Source organism: Brienomyrus brachyistius, chromosome 2 (assembly GCF_023856365.1).
Source record: "Brienomyrus brachyistius isolate T26 chromosome 2, BBRACH_0.4, whole genome shotgun sequence".
NCBI lineage: Eukaryota > Metazoa > Chordata > Actinopteri > Osteoglossiformes > Mormyridae > Brienomyrus > Brienomyrus brachyistius.
The window spans coordinates 9,195,625-9,208,241 of record NC_064534.1 but is presented as its reverse complement, the minus strand read 5'-3'; the positions used below and the strand labels follow the sequence as shown (position 1 = coordinate 9,208,241).

Here is a 12,617-nt window from a genome sequence, read left to right as displayed (position 1 = left end):
CGAGAAATTGAGTACGTATTTAAGGGAAATTTGGTGCTTAATTCTATTCCCAGAAGGAAGTGCTTTTCACGAAAATTTTTACTTTTTGTTAGGTCATATTTCTACTTCCTCTTCATAACTAAAAGCAACCGTTACCAGCGAGGCTTTTACTAGTCGATCAATGAGGAGCACGCCAATATTTATTTCTAATATGAACTGCTCCTTCATAACCAGCTAGTGTCAGCCGACGTTGGATTTAATATGAAATGTACTGAAGAAAATTAGCAAACGTAATGAGATGGAAACCATGTGGATAAACAAATCCATCCGGGCGTGAGATTCTGCACCGAAATTTGACCTGAACGCATGGTGGCGCCACACCCTAATCGCAGCTGCAATCCCGGCGAGTCTGGACCCGATTTTCGGAGAATTACACGTCTGAGAAAAATAATTTAAATTTATCTTTAAAGTGTTAAATGGCATTCCCGCCATCAGCAATCCATCCCAGGGAGAACTCGATGAACGTCTTCGAAAATATCTTGGTACATGATAGGACACAGAAGTGATTTAGCGTTTATTTAGACTGAGGGCAGAACCGCTGAAAAGACATACAGGATCAGCTCCGAAAGATCAATGTTCCATATACTTAAATGAATATAAGTCAGATTTATAACATTTTTTAAAAGCACTAAACCGCTTTTAGTTAGATTTTTTTGCATAAATAAAATAAAGTTAAATGACACATATAAAGTTTGCACAGGAAAGCTACAGAGGCCTATTTTGAAAGCTAGGAAACCACCGCGATTTGTAAATAACAGGCCTATTTATATGACCTAATGAATGACTCGTACAGACACACTCCTCCCGATTCAGACCGTGGTGCTTCTTACACAAACCCCTATCACTTCCTCCCTTTTCTGAAATGGGAACCGGGGCGCTTTCACTTTAGCAGTGAATTCAGAAGATGCGGGAGTGCAGCTGAATGTTCACGTTTTCGGCTTCATAGTCTGACAAAGGCTTTCGTTCGGACACATTCGTATTTTGTATTTATTTATTTATTTTTAATTCATAAAATCATAGCAATGGGATGTCTGGCGTGGCTTCGGACGCGCGTTCACCCGGCTGTCGTGTGCGCTGAGATAGCCAGCGCTTTCTACGACACCGGCTTGCAGATGGTGGTGAAGGAGCGCTGCTCCGACAACTCCACGACCACCGAGGAGGACCAGCAGAAAGCCATGTCAAATTTTTACATGACATACACCATGTTATCAAACCTGCTTCCATTCTTACCTGCGTATTTTTTGGCGAGATACGGAGACAGGGGATTTAGGAAGGTACCTATCGGCGTGCCCCTGTTGGGGTATCTGATCTCCAGGACCCTTTTGTTGCTGGTGATACTCCTAGAGTTACCCATCCAGGTGATGTTCGGCGGGGCTGTGGTGTACGGCTTGTGTGGAGGCTACTCCTCTTACTGGGCAGGCGTTATGGCTCTGGAATCGGCCACCTCCCAAAAGGAGCGGAGGTCCCTCCGGATAATGGGGATTGAACTCGCGTACGGAATCGCAGGTTTTGTCGGAAGTTTATTATCCGGTCACCTTTTTCAAATATATGCGTTGGGCGATAAAAATGGGGCAGTATTGGTGGTGTTATGCATTTTTCTGTATTTCTTGTGCATTATCTACACATTTTTCTTTCTGGACATCCCCGGAACAAGTGCAGGAAACAGAGAACATCGGCAAGAAGGAAACGTCGGGATTTTGTGGAACATAGTGGAATACCCACGCTCCTTTAACACGGTCATTGTACTGCTGTTTATCAGTGCCGTCCTGTATGACATCGCTGTGGCAGGCGGCATGGAGATGCTGATGTCTTTCATAGAGAAAGAGCCTTTAAACTGGGATGCCAAGCAAGTGGGCTACAGCAACGCCGCAGGCTTCCTGATCTTCTTCACCAGTTTCTTTGGAGTCTGGCTTTTCTCCAAGTGCGTCGGGGACGCCTCGATGATAATGATGGGAATGGTGTCCTTCGCTGCTGGGATTTACTTCATGTCATTTGTGACAGCGACCTATATGTTCTATTTGGGTGAGCAGTGATATTTTATCACTTTTCATTGAGTTTTTTGACAAATATGCTAATATGTGCCCATTTTTAAATTATACTTGCACTAGAACAAGTCCGCTGTATTTTTCCTTAAAGCATTTCTATATTTTACATTCAGCCCGTAACAGCATTAAGACAGTATACGCCTAGATTAAATAAGAAGAATATTAGTTCAGAAACTTCATGGCTGTATTGAAAACCCAACATATTTTCTTGCAGAAATTATGTCAGGAAGTTCAGGATTTCTGGGCAAACCACAGGTTCTTTTTGAAACCAGTGCTCACGGTGATATAATCCATCAGGCTTTGTATGACTAACGGGTATTAGAAACTGGATATACGAGTTACGGTGCACTGGATTCTGTTGCAAACAAAAGTAAAAGCATCTAATAGGGATGTTTGGTACGATGACTAAAGACTGCCGAAGCCGCTTCAGCGGTCGATGAAGCCGCCGAAAGCCGTAATCTGCGATTTACAGTGTAAAGGTGGCAACTGCTCCCCTGCTTAAGGCCGCTGGCCGCGAAACGCGCGAACAGTCACGTCATGCGCCCAGTTACGTTTTATCTGCACCGCTGGCAGATTTAGGGATGGACGGCATAGGCAGCCGCCTAGGGCGCCCGTACAAAAAAACGGATGTGACATTTGCGCAGTCAGTTTTCTATCGCTCATGATATCATGTCACCGTAGGGGTCGGTAACGTTGTACAGTTCTAATGCATTTAGTAAAATCAGTTTTGCATTTATAATAGCTTATTTATTACTTTCCATTTGTCTTAATGGTGATTTCTTTGTTGGCCCGGGGAGAGGTTTACGCACATTTTTTTAATTTTTTTTTGGCTGGGGGTCGCTGGATAGGGGGGTTCGCCCAGGGCGCCTTACACGCTAGAATCACCTCTGATAATCACTACACGCCCGGTCTGGTCATTCCCAGTCTGAGCTTCCCGTTTAACCAGTTCTTGTTAATCTAAAATCATAAACCACAAATGTCTCCACCCGTTTGTTCCAGCTCGATCTCTGACCCTGTTTGCGCTGATCCCGATGCCCATGATTCGCTCTGTGTTATCTAAGCAGGTGCAGCCTTCCTCCTATGGTAAGTGCTCATAGAATATAACTATGGGCCTACTTTGTATTGTTTTTGCTCAAGATATCTTACACGCACAAGAAATCAGGCAAACATTAACGCAATGGCACACTTAATGTACAGAATGTAATGAATATGGAAATACATGCAATAATTTGTGCTCTCGGATTAATAACACTTTGGGTTAACATATTTCAAATGTCCTCCATCCATTTTCCGAACCGCTTTCCTGCTGGGTCACGGGGAGTCCGGAGCCTATCCCGGAAGCAATGGGCACGAGGCAGGGAACAAACCAGCCCATCGCAGGGCACACTCACACACATGCACTTCTACAGGCAATTTAGCAAGTCCAATTAGCCTCAGCATGTCTTTGGGGGGAAACCGAAGTACCCGGAGGAAACCCCACGACGACATGGGGAGAATATGCAAACTCCACACACATGTGACCCAGGCGGAGACTCGAACCCGGGTCCCAGAGGTGTGAGGCAACAGTGCTAACCACTGCACCACCATGCCGCTCCAAAAACCAACTAGAGAGCACGAAATATTAATTCGAGAGCATGGATTTTACTGTGGGATAATATTTTCCTCTAGCATGTCACCTAAGGAGCTCTGTAGTTAACACTACAGTGCTGTGCTTGTTTTTGCGACAGATGTGGTTCGGTCGTAGGTTAGTGGATGTATCTTAAGACAGAGAGATTGAATAGAGTCGCAATCTAATCCAATCGGGCATTTGTGAGTGCAATTGTAAGGTCAGGGCTGATTCCCTGCACTAAACAATATCCGCATGTTCCTTGAATAAAAAGATTCTATTTCATGTTTTGGTACATATCTTAGTCCTTCTGAAGCATGGCTTAATTTTTAGTTTAATTTTCATCATTGTACGACAGACAAACCATGTTCGAATTTAGTCCCACCAACCATTTACATTTATTTGGCAGGTTCTTTTATCCAAAGCAAGTACAATTACAAGTACAATTACAATTAACATTGAGATGGTAGGGGTCAGCCAGTCTCTGGAGTGATTGGGATTAAGGCCTTGCTAAAGAGCCCACCGGTTGCAACAATCGGCTGATCACAGGACTCAAACTGGCAACCTTCTGATCGCAGACACAGGGTCCTAACCTACTGAACCACGCACCAACCCCACGTCTCTTGATAGGCTAACAGTTAGAAGCGAGTCATGTAGCAGAAATGTGTTTAAAATTTGAAGATGAAAACTGCGTTTACAGACTGAGTCACATTTTATCTTTCCACAGGGAAAATTCTTATTTGCCTGCAGCTGTCCTTCACTCTTGCCAGTTTGATCTACTCGCCGATCTACACCAAGGTTTACCAAAGCACTCTGGGCTGGCTTCCTGGCTTTGTCTTTTTATTGTCCAGCATCATCACAGTCCTGGCGATCATACCCGTAAGGTATGATGCACGCTAGGCGTTTGCATGTCATTATCGTACAGAAGAGTGCACGCACTTTTCTAGACCTGAGGTTGTAGACGGTTTCTTTCAGCTATTAGGATCGATAGCGATGTGTACTTTGGGTAAATGTGTGACTCTATTGTGTTACTTAGTGAAATTTTAAACCAGAATGGCTTATGACACCATAACCTACCTGATTATTATTTCTACAGTATCGTAGGCTGTAAGATGGCACGGCAGGAAGGCTACGTGAGCATCGAAGGTGACTGACGAGTCTCATATTTTGGATTCCAAGCTTGTATTTCAGCCGCTCCACCCATGTGAGCTCACAAAACCAGGACAGACCAGGTATCCTTAGAGCACCTCGCTTCGATACTTCCTAGCGGAATTTGTCCCAAGGGCAAGCCCAGATCAAAACCAAAAAAGGACTCTGAGAGAGATTCACAATCATCAGTATATATAAGAAGGCATATCGTATAAGAAGTAAAACTGCTATTTCTTAATGTATAAATTTGTACGAGTAAACCTATTGTGGATTTCTGTTTTCTGAAATTTATACATATTCATAGGCTTACAGTATAAGACAATCATTGCATTTATTACTCTTCTGAAAATATCTCATTCTCTTGTCATGTCTGTTATGCTATTTATTATATATCGGGATGGTCTCTCCCTATGAGCCTCCCTGGCTCCAGATGACTGACCTAATCTGACCTTCAGCATTGTCCATTGTGGTGTCCTTTGGAACTTGAATCTTGCTTTGCAACCAGCTTAGCTATGTGCTTTGCAGTCGGCATCCCGTCAGCACACAGTGCTTGGTATTTGGAGGTATGCCAGCTTGAAGGGAAATATCTGATGGGCGGAATACTGTCCCACCTGAGAGTATGTGGCTCGGGGAGTTAGTAAAGTCTGACTTTTTCTTTGCCCTTGTTCTGTTTTTCTGACAGCTGTGCCTTGTAAGTTTTTTTTTTTCAGAATGTATTTGTCTGCAGGAAAACTAAGGCATTTGTAGGCAGGAGTTTTAATATTCTGTTTATTTATTTGTTGACATGCTGAATCATACTGATGAAGAAATATTACATCAGTTATATATTACGACTACACAGATGTTAGGTATGAAGGTAGGAGGGTTTACATAAGAAGTATGATTTGTAAATCAATTTCTCTGTGTCCTGTACCAGTCAAATGTCTGGACACACCTACAGGAAATCATTTGTTTTTCAACAAGATAATGACCCAGAATACGCCTTAGGTTATGCAGTAAGTATTATCTTGAGAACGAGGATAGAGATGAAGTGCTGCGACCCCCACAATCCCTCGACCTAAACCCCATAGAGCTGGTTTGGGTTGGGTTGAAGAGTAAGTGCGAGGTAGCCAACCTGTCCTCAGACCTTGTGGGAACTTCTTCAGGACTGTTGGAGAAGCATCCAGGAGGCTACATCTGGAAGCTGCTTGAAAGAATGGCAAGAGTCTGCAGTGCTGCCATCAAAGCAAAAGGGGAGTCCAAAACTTCCGAATATTTTGAGATGTCGAACACTTCTGGTTGTTTTAATACTTGATTCATACTACTGTACTTGCTTCGAGACTTTTTACTGTGGGAGAATATAGCTATGGAGACAAATGTATTAAAGGCAGGTGTGTGTGGACCTTTGACTGATACCGTTTATCACGAGTAGGATGGCGTGTTGGATCAGTCAGTAGTTCGCGCCCAGAGTTGGGGGTTACAGTCTTAATTTTGCTGTGTGTATGGACATGTTCTCACCTAGGTTTCCTCTCACAACTCATGTTTTTTTCCCGTGGCATTTTAAGAATAAAATGTGTGGTTCACTTGTTAAATACGTCACAGTCAAGTTTGTGTTCTTTATGTATCGCAAGTTATTTTATAATGGCAAATTAAAACCTGTATTAAACATGTAGAACATACACTATAGATTTTTAAGATATTTATTATTTTTTCAAATGACAATAAATGTGCACTTATTGTGCGTCGTAACCTTTGCATGTTGTGGGCCTGAGCAGAGCTGCCACAATAGCAGATAGACCTGATTTTCAAGGCTGATGACACTAAGGCAGGGCGACACCTGACTGTTTCCTTTTCTCTCGTTGCCTGCCACACAAACAGGAAGCCTGTTGTTATTGGTTACTCTTTGGCCTTCTGTAGCAGAAACATGTTGTGTGACCAACTAACCAACCTGCAACATTGTGCGCTAGTTCAGAAGGACGGGCTTTGGAAAAAGGCAAAAATAATAATCAGTAATTATTATTTGAAGAGAAATAGTTTGCTGTACAGGAGTCTTACCCTGTTTTACTCTGTAAATATATTTCTATGGAGATATGGGGTTCGCAAATGATGTGGACAGTGGTTTTACTGAGTAACTCTTTGAGTCCATATTGCATAACTGTTCAAAAGTAAAAGCTGTGCAGTGTAAAGCGTAAAAGTATCGGTAATCTGGACTATTAAAAAAGAAAAAAAGGCAAACGGTAACAATTGAAGACGCCAGTCTCCCACCCACACCTGGCAACCTCAGGTCCTGTTGCATCCGCGATCCCTGGGAATTGCTGGCGTTGTGTAATAACATAATAAAGAAAGGGAAAGAAAGTCCAGGCTTGCAAAATAACACCCATCAAAGATGAAAGGAATAGTCATCATTTCCGCAAACGCCAAGTTGTGGCACACTTATGCAACACAATGTAACAAAATGGCGAGTGAATCATAATAACTGCTATCATGGCTGTTGTCCGGCACCAAATAATTTACACAATTACACATCAGATGTTGGACCTGAAACATCATCTTTGTATCTCAGGTCTGGCTGCATTGTGGAGGTGAAGAGAATCGCTGGTGTACAAAATCATGGACCAGATAATGAAAGGAAAATACCTATTTAAACAAAGCTGACATCTAAGCAGCCTACGCAAGACACTGTATGCTATTTTACTGAGAGCAGTACATGCTGATTTTGGGATGTATCAGCACCTGGGTTTCGAACAACGTTTAGTATGGTTAACTTCTTTCAGGAATTTTTGGGGCATCACAGACATGACAAACACCATTTTCATCAGCTCAGCCTGATGGGGTCTGGATTTCTGAAATAGAAAGGCCCATTTTTTCTGCATGTGTCTGATGGCTCTTCAGGGGAGTTACGGGCGCAAAGCAACAAGGCAGAGAAATGTTTCGGTTTCAAGTTTCATTGTCATACGTGTCATAGAATTAATGGTACGTGGAAAAGAGAAAGAGAGAGAAAAAACATCTGGGGGTGCAGGGTTAACTGGCTGTCCCCCCCCCATCCAAAGACACCGTGACTGTTACAGGCCTGTTGATATGTTTTGTTTCTCCAGAAAGAAAAGCCTTCATGGTGAAACCTAAGTGCTGAAATTGTCAGTTGATTTTTCAAAGTTCGTTTTCATTAATAGCTAAATGTAAATATTTCCCCAGAATCACACCACCCTTAGTTTGACGGCACCGCCACATAGATTTGGCTTTAGATAAGGGAGAAAATGGAAAACTACTTTTTCCATATACTTTATATTTCGTATAAATATAAATATGGATTTTCCACTTCTGTCTGACGCCTGTTTAGTTTTGCTTATTGTGTATATTGTGTATTTGCTTATTGTGTATATTGTGTATTTGCTTATTGTGTATATTGTGTTTTCTCAAAGATAACACAGCCGTTGTTCTACAAAATATCAAATTTATTTTGATAAAAAATTTGTACACATGCACACCCACACAGTATTTGATAACCACAAATATAGCCCAATGATTTTTTTTTTTATTCATAAAGCTAGCACACAGTTGCAGACTTTTAAACATGTTTTAGAAGACACCATGGGGAAAGCTTGCACTGTTCGGTTATAAATTTTAATTTACAAAAAAGGCAGTCTGAAAATCAAGTATAAACATTTAAAAACAATTTTACAAATGGACAAAGTACAAAAAGAGCAACAGTCACTCAAACGATATGTGTAGAAGCTATGCCCAATTACCAACTCATGGATTCATGATTAGCAAAACACCTAACTTCATGGTTAAAATGAATTTTTATTTAATTTTTTGGTTGACAGTAATGCTAAAGATAATTATTTTATACATTCCTTTTTTGGCAGTCTCTGTTCTAGTCTCTGAAATATTTTTTTTACTCAGAAAAATAAAATAAAACTTTCTTATTATTTTCATGGAGATCAAATAATGAAAGGGTAATGAATATAGCATGGATTAGGAGATATGGGATGGTGAAATGTTGGCTTTGATTAATGCTCAAAGGAAAGTGAAGGAAAAGGTTTCATTTCACATGCCGGCTCTGAACCAAGGAACCAAAAGCAGTGCATCTCCATGGGTTTTCATGGGAGACAGTAACACAGTGGCCTGATTTCAGCCTCAATCACATGCCACTTTGTCGCGGGCTTTTGCTGGGCTACAAGTGCACCTTCCGATCCCATTGGTGTTGTGCTACGTACATTAACATTTTCACTGGTCAGCACCTGGCAACAAGCCGGCACTGATGTCACCCCAATGGATGCTGATGTTCCGAACTCTGCCCTCACAACATCTACATTACTTGTACATAGCCCATGGTAAACTTGCATTGCACAATTACACTTAAAAATAAATTTTTGTGGGCAGTTGTTCAGGTCCCCCCTCCCCCCCCCCCCCCCCCCCAACTTTGACAAAACACGTTACACGTGGAAATGCATTTAGCTGAACAGCACGTGATCACAGAACGTTTAACTAAATTTCATTTTCCTTTTTTTAGATGGAATGCACTAACACAGTGCATCCCAGTCCGGTCCTCTGGGACTCCCAGACCGTCCACAAAACAAAACTATGGACTGTCTGAGGCTCCCCGAGGACCGGACTGGGATACACTGCACTAACATGAATGCACACAATACATACAAACTACTTTTGCTCCATTCACTGGACAAAATACAAACCATTGTGCATTTATAAGGCAAATACATGGAGGCTGGTTTAAACTAGGCATTTCATGACTTCACCGTGTTGATAAACTAGTCCTTCATTGACCGGATGTGTCGGTTTTGCACTGTGCCCTGAACAGTAAGAGACAAACTCTCCCTAGCAGCCTGACTGTAAAGAGGGCAGAGTCACCTGGTAATTGTAGGCGTTGGGGGGGAAAAAACACCGAATGAGACTCTTGGCAACAGTGACACATGCTTGCAAGTTGAATTTTTTCCCCCCAATCTGACATGACTCATACATGCACAGCCTGAGGTTAGCATGGGGAAGCCAGCCTGAAACAGTGTTTGGCAGAATGTTGAAGGAGCGTACATGTATCCTACTGCGTTCCGTGTCGACGTAGCAGGACACATGCCACACGTAGGTCCTAACAGTGCACGCTTCGCACGGACCCAAGAGGGTGCATACTGCGTACAGACACGACGAGGCAAACGGTGTACAGGTGTGGGACACTACGCGCTGAGTCACAGGAATCTCCAGACCCAAAGGTACCTGCTTACACGTATGGTTGACACAGTGCCATGGGGGGGGGGTGCTATTTTCCACCCCTGCAGACATTTTACAGAAGAAAGGAGGAAAAGTTAAGGAATACTGAGGTGCCTTTCGAAACACTGACTCTAACTTAAAGACCTTTGAAGAGCTTTTCCTCAATGCTGACAAGACCTTCCTCTCGGCCATCCTCCTGACGTTGAACACACCCAGAGAGGCTGCAAAAGCTGAGATATTAAGAAATGCCTGACTTTAGGGCAAACGTATGAGCAGGGCAGAAACTAGACCCAACGAGGAGAACGTAAAGTGTACAGAACTTGACCAGTTGACCGTTGTCATGAAAATCCTAGTTCTGACAGCTATTTTTTTCCCATCAGACAAATTACAGTAATGGACGAATCGTTCCATAACATGTATGCGATCTGTATGCTAATTGACTGGCTACGGTGGAGAGATCATTTCACGGCACCGAGTCTTTTCAACAGTTTCTTCCCTTTGGAGAGGAGACCCTTTTTCTTTTTGGAGGCCAAGTCGCGGGGGCCCCTTACGGGGCTGCCTGGCCCCAGCGCAGAAGGCCCGGAGCCGGGGAGATGCTGGCGCACAGTGGGGGAGGCGGCTCTCCTGGGTGGACCCGTGTTTTCCAGGGGGACCTAATGGGAGACCCGTAAGGGACAGTTCAGGGCATTACAAAGCCAGCTCTCTCGCAACCCAGTCCCCCTGCGTCCTTTTTGCCACAGCAGGGCCACCGTACCTTAGGACGCATGTAAGCACATCTCCCCTTAAAGAGAAGTAGAATGTCTCCTCTTGCCCACTTGGCTTTTTAGAAGTGTTTTAATTTACATCTCCCAAGAAACATCAGCCTTAAAAGCTAAACCTAAAAAGGCAGACCTCTGGCAGGACTTAACAGCATATCATATGCATGATAAGTGCAGTACAAATGTTTGGGAAATGTCCACCCTTCCATTAGAGCACGATTCTGGTTGTTATTGTTGAGATTGCCTGGGCTCTACAAAACTGCTACGATGGGCTCAAAGTCAATGATACAAAAACAGGAGATTGGACACAATATCAAGTTGTTTTACATTGAGTCACACAGAATGACAGTATGCAATCGCTCAAAAAATCCCCCTTTAAATGTACAGGCAGTCAGATACACCCAGGTTACAGTGAAACATCTAATTTCTAAATATTCCTTCCTTGTAATCATGGGCTAAAAGGCATTTTTGTAATTGCACTTAAGAGAGGAAGTGATATTTGTCATTATCATTAACATGAGACTGTCATAGCTAATTTGAACTACAGCAAGTCCACCTGGAAGTCCAAATAAAACTTGTAGGGATTAAAGTTAGCGCATAATTTGATGATTAAAAACTTATATGAAGAGAGGAGATAAGTGTTTAATTTACCAGTTCTGATGCAATTTATCACTTTTCACCAAGGTAACTTCACGAAGGTTGTTGGAACCAATTCAACCTGCTTTAAAAAAGTTTTATTTACAAATCTGTCTGCAAGCACTTTAATGATCGTTAAAAAAAAAAAATCAAATAAATAATAAACAAAAAACAGAAAAGAAATTCTCTCATGTTAATATAGTGATGGATTTTTTAAAGAATCTGATGCCATTATCTATGGTGAGAAAAAAAAAAAAAACTGTTAGTAGATCTTTTGCCATTTTGCATCATTCCTTAGGTGACAGAGAAAAAGTGCACCCTACAAACACCTTAATCAGACTAGCTGTTGTGGTGGGACCTGGAGAGGACATTCTCTGTGCAGGCAAACAATGACCGGAAGGTTCCAAATAGAGGAATTGGCCTGTTCTATTCAGCCACATGTAATATAGTGCTCTTGCTCAAAAACTGTGATGAATCATACATTCTGTACTGATAAATCTGAACTGCTTTCATTCTTTCATTAAGAGTGGCGGGGTGCACTACTTCAAGGGGGGGGGATCTAAATTGCATGTGAAATCGTGTAATAAATAGCAAACAATAATAAGGTAATCTGGACGTGCAACTGTGGCCTTTTAGCTTACCATGAATTACAGCAGGGATACTTATTATGAAAGACGGACATTGTAATGTACAACACCCAGAGAAACAACTGAAGATACCATACTTCTTGTCTAATGCATTGGCCGGGGTGTGCATCCTATGGGAGACGCTGGATGCCCTTTTTGCAAATCTGCTGCTCGGTTCAAGCGTAGATTTGGAAAAATATAAAATTAAACAGAGTGTGCAAAGAAAAGCCTGCATACATCTGTCTGTCAGTGTCGATTCGTGCCACACTGCACATTTTAGAATGACAAATTGACATTCTTTTTTTTTTTTTAAACCAAAAAAAATAAATTGTATCAATAGGGAAGTATGGAAATAAAAGGCAGAGTTACTGCTGAGAGAACAGAATAGGCAGAGGAGGTCTAGCGGCATAATAGGGTGAAGCCAAGCGGACCGGCGCCATGTGCATTAGACGAGGCGTACTGGTGGTATTCTCAGTTGCTCACTTACGTGACGGAAACAGTGCCTTTAAGGTGTGAAATGAACACTCTTCTTCTGTTTTGCCAAGCGGGTGAGGAA

At 42.3% G+C, this 12,617-nt stretch overlaps 2 protein-coding genes across 6 annotated transcripts in view; one reads left to right on the top strand and one right to left on the bottom strand.

The window, feature by feature from the left end:
• Positions 1-876: 876 nt before the first annotated feature.
• Positions 877-6,410, top strand: LOC125719508 (thymic stromal cotransporter homolog). Its single transcript, XM_048994369.1, has 4 exons — positions 877-2,061; positions 3,084-3,167; positions 4,418-4,574; positions 4,787-6,410. Exons 1-4 carry the CDS (start codon positions 1,062-1,064, stop codon positions 4,842-4,844), a joined length of 1,299 nt encoding a protein of 432 aa, XP_048850326.1. The 5' UTR covers positions 877-1,061; the 3' UTR covers positions 4,845-6,410.
• Positions 6,411-8,249: 1,839 nt separating this feature from the next.
• rimbp2b (RIMS binding protein 2b) overlaps positions 8,250-12,617 on the bottom strand; it is an 80,767-nt gene continuing 76,399 nt past the window's right edge. For 3 of the 5 annotated variants that reach the window (XM_048993241.1, XM_048993249.1, XM_048993259.1), the window contains one exon: positions 8,250-10,694. In XM_048993241.1, the coding sequence (XP_048849198.1) occupies positions 10,500-10,694 (195 nt within the window). In that variant the 3' untranslated portion in view covers positions 8,250-10,499. Of the gene's footprint in view, positions 12,594-12,617 lie in introns of all 5 variants that reach the window. The other 2 variants (XM_048993277.1, XM_048993269.1) reach the window with 1 other exon arrangement.

Bases quoted from the DNA above. Each gene is read 5' to 3' on its own strand.
- LOC125719508 (XM_048994369.1), top strand. From the start codon at position 1,062: ATGGGATGTCTGGCGTGGCTTCGGACGCGCGTTCACCCGGCTGTCGTG. The intron at 2,062-3,083 runs GTGAGCAGTGAT...CGTTTGTTCCAG, and splicing joins GACCTATATGTTCTATTTGG to CTCGATCTCTGACCCTGTTT. The intron at 3,168-4,417 runs GTAAGTGCTCAT...ATCTTTCCACAG, and splicing joins GGTGCAGCCTTCCTCCTATG to GGAAAATTCTTATTTGCCTG.